This window comes from Corticium candelabrum, chromosome 2 (assembly GCF_963422355.1).
Source record: "Corticium candelabrum chromosome 2, ooCorCand1.1, whole genome shotgun sequence".
NCBI classification, from domain to species: domain Eukaryota; kingdom Metazoa; phylum Porifera; class Homoscleromorpha; order Homosclerophorida; family Plakinidae; genus Corticium; species Corticium candelabrum.
In genome coordinates, this window is record NC_085086.1 from 10,741,917 (window position 1) to 10,749,416 (window position 7,500).

The 7,500-nt window shown below is 41.0% G+C and overlaps 3 protein-coding genes across 3 annotated transcripts in view; 1 reads left to right on the forward strand and 2 right to left on the reverse strand.

The window, feature by feature from the left end:
- Nucleotides 1-89: 89 nt before the first annotated feature.
- Nucleotides 90-3,069, reverse strand: LOC134198168 (complement C2-like). Its single transcript, XM_062667501.1, has 6 exons — nucleotides 2,917-3,069; nucleotides 2,672-2,860; nucleotides 2,402-2,605; nucleotides 2,147-2,338; nucleotides 1,249-2,085; nucleotides 90-1,190 (listed from the first exon to the last, which is right to left on the reverse strand). The coding sequence occupies exons 2-6, from the start codon at nucleotides 2,829-2,831 to the stop codon at nucleotides 301-303; spliced, it is 2,283 nt and encodes a 760-aa protein (XP_062523485.1). The 5' UTR covers nucleotides 2,832-2,860; nucleotides 2,917-3,069; the 3' UTR covers nucleotides 90-300.
- On the reverse strand, nucleotides 3,054-4,208 carry LOC134176547 (cubilin-like). Its single transcript, XM_062643216.1, has 4 exons — nucleotides 4,059-4,208; nucleotides 3,568-3,897; nucleotides 3,140-3,508; nucleotides 3,054-3,094 (listed from the first exon to the last, which is right to left on the reverse strand). Exons 1-4 carry the CDS (start codon nucleotides 4,171-4,173, stop codon nucleotides 3,054-3,056), a joined length of 855 nt encoding a protein of 284 aa, XP_062499200.1. The 5' UTR covers nucleotides 4,174-4,208.
- Nucleotides 4,209-4,756: 548 nt separating this feature from the next.
- LOC134176548 (uncharacterized) overlaps nucleotides 4,757-7,500 on the forward strand; it is a 4,236-nt gene continuing 1,492 nt past the window's right edge. Inside the window, exons 1-3 of the mRNA XM_062643217.1 lie at nucleotides 4,757-4,779; nucleotides 4,959-5,334; nucleotides 5,903-7,500. The exon at nucleotides 5,903-7,500 is cut by the window's right edge and continues 1,492 nt beyond it. Coding sequence (XP_062499201.1) covers nucleotides 4,757-4,779; nucleotides 4,959-5,334; nucleotides 5,903-7,500 — 1,997 coding nt within the window. The remainder of the gene's footprint in view (nucleotides 4,780-4,958; nucleotides 5,335-5,902) is intronic.

Consider the following 7,500-nt stretch of genomic DNA (forward strand, 5'->3'; position numbering starts at 1 on the left):
TAATAAGGCATTGCATTTATACTAATTGTCTAAACGTTTATATTAAGCGACAACATATACATTTGAAATTTGAACCACTGTTATTGTTAAACACCTTTGCCACGTTTATTGTACGGCGGCTAATTTCTAAACTATCTTAGAGTCAGAGTAACATTTCTGACGCAATTTCAAGCACCACTATCCGCTGCACAAAGACATAAACCTACATAACGAAACTACAGAAACGTTCTACGTCAACTCTAAACTAATCGCAAAGCGTCCAACGCCACTGTCAGTTGTTTAGCAAACGATGCACTAGAATTAGTATAGTTCAATTGGAGGTGGAGGGCACAGGTCTTCCTCTTCTGCGCCGTCGGGTGCCAACGGACATTTGTTTACGTCCATCACACTTTTGACCCAATCCATCAGATTCAGCAAGTGTGTAAATATACCGTACTTTTTGGGCTGTCCACCTCCTTCTCCCCAACTGACTATTCCTACAACAACGTAAGCGTCCTCTTCGATTTCATTTTGCGTTTTGCGTTTACAGAAAAGAGGTCCTCCTGAATCACCATCGCAAGCGTCATTGTTGCCAGTACCGTCTCCAGCACAAACTGTATAGTTTGTGACATCTTCTCTATATTGGGCTGAAGTGCTATTTTTGCAAATGGATTTTTCTGCAATAGGAAGATGAAGTTCTTTCATGGCTGTCGATTTTGCGCTTGAATTTCCGCCTAGTTCTCTCCTTTCCGTGGCTCCCCATCCTGCTACTATACACTCGGCTCCCGGATAGTAGTAGATTTTGTCCTGTGGAGTTGGCAAACAAACTTTTCGTACGTATGGAGAGCATGTGACATTGCAATTCAACTTTATCAGAGCGATGTCTCGATTAAACGAGATTGGATCATATTCCTGATGTATGAAAACTTGTTCAATTGTGTATGTTTTCTCGCTAAATTCTTTGACAAACCGCTGCGTGTCTCCGACAACAACTAAGAGTTCCTCAATGTTGCGACCAAAGAGGCATTGAGCTGCAGTCAAAATCATACATTCGCTAATTATCGCGCCTCCGCAGTGAAAAACGGGATTGCCTCGTTCAATCCTGTAAATGGCGACCATCCAAGGCCACGCACCTGTCTCCGAAAGACACACGTTATGGTGTTGGTTTCTACATTTTGGAGCGACAGCTCTTCCACAACTTTTGCATAAGTCTAAAACAGGCACTGTGAAAAACAATTCTACAAAATATTATATCACGCAAAATCTTACCAACTTTAGTTGTAAATGCTTTTTTCAATGCATCTCTTATTGCAGATGCGTCTTGCACTTTAAAATAATAATCTGGATTGGACGCAAGCGTTTCAAGTGCTTTCGAGTCAACTCTTATACCTTCCCCAACTCCAAAGGCTATAGTGTAAATTTCTACGCCTTTCTCTTTTAGTTCTTCTGCTTCTTTTATTGGGTCTCTTGCCCAATTGTTTACACCGTCAGAAAACAGAAATATGACTCTTTTACATTGTGGTCTACTTATTGGAATTACTTTTTCTCTAACGAAATTCAATACTTTTCTTACTCCAGTTGCACCTCCACAAAACGGAGTCTTTTTTATTGCGTTAATCGTTTCAACTAGAGTTGTCTTTTCTCCCAGACTAAATATGAGATGAACTTTGTGGTCATAAGTGATGAGAGCTACTCTCGCAGTATCATTTCTATTAGTATCGTTGCTGATATTAAACAGCGCTGCGGAGCGACCCACGAAGTCGAGACTGTTATGGAAGTTTTCTTCACCTACGCTTTTTGAGCAATCTACTATATATGTTAAATCAATGCATCCTTCTCCAACAACCACTTGACGGCCTCTGCAGTCTGGTGACGCAGGAGGTTTATTTTCAGCCTCAGTGGGCAAATTTAATTCAACAGTTGAAGCGGGAGCAATTGGGGTTTCAACAGTTGAAGCGCAGGCAGTTGGGGTTTCGACATTTGAAGTGGAAGTAGTTGTTTTAACAGTTGAAGCGGGAGGAGAATTGTCGATATAGCATGACCCCACACGGTCTATAAACGTTTCTTTCAGTTGAAATGCTAAACCTAAAGGAGACTTGAAGTCGCCTACAAAAATTTGTACATTGTATTCATTAAAATTACAAACTAGGTTAGTAAAATATCTTACTTTTACAGTAACCTTCCTTGCCATCCCAAAACGTGTTATTTTGCCAATCTACCGTACAAGTACGCAAGTCGGTTCCATGATATGTAAACTCAGGTTTACAGCCAAAAGAAGCGAGACGCCCTTGCGCAAACGACATTGTTCTACGTATTCCATTCTCCGGTTCTCCAGGATCCGAACAAACTTGAAGGTTTTCTAAACGCAATTAATTAAGCCAGAGTGGAAAATGCACAGAAAGAATCACAAAATTAGGCGTACTGTGACAATTGTGAATTGTAGAATATGGCTCCCAATCGAGATCTTCAGTGCAAACGCGATAAGGAATGCCATCTAAGCCATACCCGTCCGGACACGTGTAATTCACTCTTGATCCGACGTGAAACGTTGCTCTGCTTTTGTCATCTTCAAACGATGTTACACCTCCTGGAGTAGGAGGCGGAGGTGGAGAGGTACAGAAATAGTCTGCAATGACATTATGTCTCATTGGCAATTTGATCATTGTCTTAATTAAACAAGGCATAATGACACCTTCACATGGTGATGGGTTTGTAGTTATGTTCCACTTGGCATTGCAATCACACAATGCTGGCAATAATTTGAGAGAATTCGAAAGCTTATATCCTCGTGTACAGTAGAGACTCACTTCTTCTCCGATTGCCACATTAGTAGATCCATTGGAAACTTCCATATTCGACGGCAAAGTGCAGAAACTCACAGCTATTAAAGAAATCAAGAAAAGAAGAACAGAGAGAACAACCGTATAGTGCTAATACATTTGCATGTAGGAGTGTTTTTTGGCGTCCATCTTCTGTTAGAGCAAGATCGCTTATTACTTCCGTAGAGTTTATATCCATCACAACAATCATATTTGGCAGTCCTATCAAAATTTATTAGACTCACAAAACCATTTTTAAAACTTTTTGGGATAGGACAATGAAAACCTGCACAAAACTATTATTATTACGATAATACTAATTAATAATGTAAAAGAATTACCTTGTGCAAGAGCAACAACATTCAGTAAAAATCCTTTCCCTCGGTTTCCTCGATCAGAAACAAATTTGATTGTAAATCCAGGTGTGTTTCTAAATGTTAATGCCTTTCTTCTTTTAGTTTTTCCATAGTACTCATGTACTTGACTGTCCGATCTAGACACTTCCAGAGATTTCTGAATGATCAGTTTGTCTCGTGATCCTGCCGTACCGACAACCTCAATGTTGACACGTGCTGATAGTAGTGAATGGCTACTGCTGATAAACATCCATATGCAGTTTAATTTGTTTGGATACTTTTGTGGAAAGTTAGGAGACTGAATCTGCTCTGATTTTCCTCTTCCTGGTTTCATATAAAACAGATTTCCACAATCTAAAATTATAATATTTAATTAGTTACAGCACTGTTATTACCAGCAATGTTACAATTACCAATAGCTTTAAAAGATGCGTTTATCAAAGGATTCTGCCCACAACGATCTGTAATAACATTTACCGTCATCGAACTCCCGGATGACACAACATCTGTTGGACTGTCGCCTTCTCTATAGCTAACAATGAGTGGAGACTTCTTCGAATTACCATTATAAATATGGACTTTGTCTCCAGATCCAAGAAAAAATTGTGAGAACGTAAGCCTGACTCGCTTGTTGCCAACAACAGATAACACCCACTTGCAGTTCATGCATGAAGACACCTGCTGGTCAGAAAATCGACATGGCTCGTCCTCAGAAAAGATTTGATTTCCGCATTTTTCTACAGCTGAACACAACGACAATTGTGAGTAAGCGGTAACGTGTGATCAGGTGATTGGTGGCGTTAGTGCACCAGGCGTGACTAGTGCAACAAAGAAAAGAAAGTGTACAGCAACACAGTAACTAAAGCTCAAAATGTTAGTACATCTGAACACCGTCGAAACCTACCAGGGCATTGACACGACGAGCATTTGCTTCTACCATTGCAGACCGCACTCTTTGACAAAGAAAACTGCAGGCATGCTAGAGCAGTCACACCAAGAATGAAGAAACTGAGTTTCATCTTTGGTGGAGTTCCAACGAGCTCTAGAGTTGTATTTCACTTCAGCAAATAATTCTCGCCTATTGTCTTCTCGAATTCTGCAAATGAGGGAGGGGCTTTGATAGATCTACTAATGAGTTAATGATTAGTGCAAATAACCTCACCAAGTGGAGAACCGTCTTCTATCATGCCTAACTCCTAAAACGTGTTAGTATGAATTACAGACATCCGGCAGATTACCCGAAGCAAATCCACTTATCATACTTGTTTTCTAAACCATAAACAAACGTAAGTTTAATAGCATCCAAAGCACGTCTAAATTGTTTATCTCATTTTATCTAACAAAAATTAGAAGATAATGCAATTATCCGGGAACTGCAACAACACTACATTAACTTGCATATAGTACCACATATATACACTTGTATTACCAATTAGTTGTTTTTGATATAACTCTGACAGATAGTGAGGACAGGCAGGCTTTCGATCAGTACCTAAGAAAGACATGGCCAGAGTGATCAGCTGTGGAGGACCTACTGCTAGCTGCTGGCTAGACGCAATACCTAGTTCGCAGGATTACACATTGAGCAATGCAGAATTTTGAATGGCTTTTTTTATTGCGACTTGGTGCGTCTTTGCCAGCTCTTAGAGCTATAGACAGCTGTATTGCACAGTGCGGAGAGCCAATTGATAACTTTGGATACCACCTTCTTACATGCAAGTGGGGAGGAGGTGCTATTCATCGACACTATCGAGTCTCAGACAGTGTATATCAAATGTTATCCTCAGTTGGTTTTGCGATGCAGGAAAGAACTAACAGAACAATTTGAAGGCAAAAAACGTCCAGACATTGCCGTGTACGACTTTGACAATGGCAAGAAGTTATTACTGGACATAACCATTGCTCATCCTTGGGCTCAGAATTATATTAGTCGAAGTTGTACAACAGCAGGGTTTGCAGCAGCAGAACGAGACCGTATCAAGAACAACAAATATTGGCAAATGTCTACTGATCTAGGCTATCTATTTTGCCCATTCTCATTGGAAGTATTTGTTCGTTTGAGAGAGTCAGCAAGAGAGACACTGAAGCAAGTGTCAAGATTAGCAGCACCGTTAGCAGGATACTCAACCGAAGAGTTTCTAAACGAGTGGCGACGCCGTCTGTCTTTTGTTTACAAAAAGGTAATGCAGGGATCCTGTCCAACAAGGTCAATACCTTCATCGGAAGACAGCAGCCATCAAGGACAAACACTTGTAATACAGTTACTGTTCGCCATTTTGGCGTAGAGTTTACGTAGGTTTTTCTGTTTTTTCTTTTTGTACCTAGAACCTAGAGTTATCGTAGTTTGCTTACCAGTAGTTATTTCACTTTAGCCTTTATGTATGCTACCGTTTCTCTATTTGATGAGAAGTAAGAGAGAGAGAGAGAGAGAGAGAGAGAGAGAGAGAGAGAGAGAGAGAGACAGAGAGAGAGAGACACACACACACACACACACACACACACACACACACACACACACACACACACACACACACACACACACACACACACACACAGAGAGAGAGAGAGAGAGAGAGAGACAGACAGACAGACAGACAGACAGACAGACAGACAGAGACAGAGAGAGACAGAGAATCAAATCTACAGGCCAACAGCTTGGCAGATAATCTTGACACAGCGACGGCTGCTGTCTCGTTTGATTCTTCAAGTTTGTCCGTTACAAGTCTGTCCAATACGTGTAACGGGCAGGTCACGGAATTCGAATTGTCATCCAGCCGCCGTTCATTGGCTGATGAAGCCATTGCATCATCACGTGTACCTCTGGCTAACACCCTTAGCAACGGGGAATTGCTACAACTACAGTGGAATGGAAGAGGTGCGACTGACACAGACATGGGCCAGACATCAAATGTCAAGGGTAATGTTGATCAAATCAGTACATCACCAGCAGTCAAATCACCCGGAAGCAGAACCAAGGGTTGGGAATTTCTTGACAACTTAGATTTTGAATCTATTAGTGGGTCAATTATTCCAACTATTTCGAACGTACCTAGGCATCTACAAGCTTTCTTCAGGGAATGTTGTGCTATGTCTCTAGTGAAACTTTCAGAAAACAGCAGTGACCTGTCAGCGTGGAAACTATTTCTTCTAACACCTAGGTTTCTATTGCAACCAGTGACTCGTGGTGGCAAATGTGGCAAGAAAGAACATGAAAGCCGATATAAAAAGTTCAGAGAATTGAGGTTTGACGAACTTTATCACTCATCAGTGCCTCGTCCTGACGAACGTCAAAATAAGTTTGAATGCCCTGATTCTGATAGTGTTATTTCATCTAGCTTGATCAGATCAGTCCGGTCAAAAGTGAGAAATGGAGAAATTTCTAGAGCAGGCAATCTCTTAACAAGTTCAGGTTTGGCAACTACATCCCTTGAGACTTTTCAGCGTCTACAAGAAAAACATCCACAACGCAAAAATCTTATCTCTGAAGAACTAAAACACCACAAACCCACCTGCTCTCCAGTCCAAGTATCTCTTTCTTTGTTCATTTCAGTTCTCAAAAATTGTCCGAATGGATCTAGTTGCGGTTTCAATGGCTGGAGATTTGAACATCTAAAATTATTGTTAGATTCTGACTACACCACGTCTCATTTGCATTCTTTGTGCAATAGCTATTTATCAGGTTCTGTACCAGATGTTGTGGCCACTACTCTAGCTGGCGCAAAGTTGATTGCTTTGCAGAAAAACGTGAATGATGTCCGACCAATTGCGGTTGGTGATTCTTTTCGACGACTGACGGCCAAACTTGCATGTCATCAACTCAAGAAGAAGATTTCGACTTTCCTTGCCCCTCATCAATATGGAGTTTCAACGCCGGGTGGAGCTGAGCTAATGACACATCTCATTCAGGCATCTCTGGAGGAGCATCCGGAGTGGATTGTTATTAAAACTGATGCAAAAAATGCTTTCAATACTGTTGATCGGTCTGCCTTTTTGTCTGAAGTTGCTTCAACTTTTCCGGAACTGTATCCATTTGTGGCGCAATGTTATATTCCTCCAGCTAAACTCACTGTTCGAGTGGGCTGTAAAACACAATTTATACTGTCCGAGGAAGGTGTACAACAAGGCGATCCTCTAGGACCCCTATTGTTTGCCCTAGCTCTTCAACCAATACTGATCAATGCAGCTAAAGATCACGAGTCAGTTCTTACGCCTAGCTATCTCGATGACAGCATGATTCTAGGGCCAAAAGAGGAAGTGATCAATTGTTACAACAATTTGAAAGTTCAACTATCTAAAATTGGATTAGAATTGAGAGAGGATAAATGTGAAGCTTTCTCACCAATCGG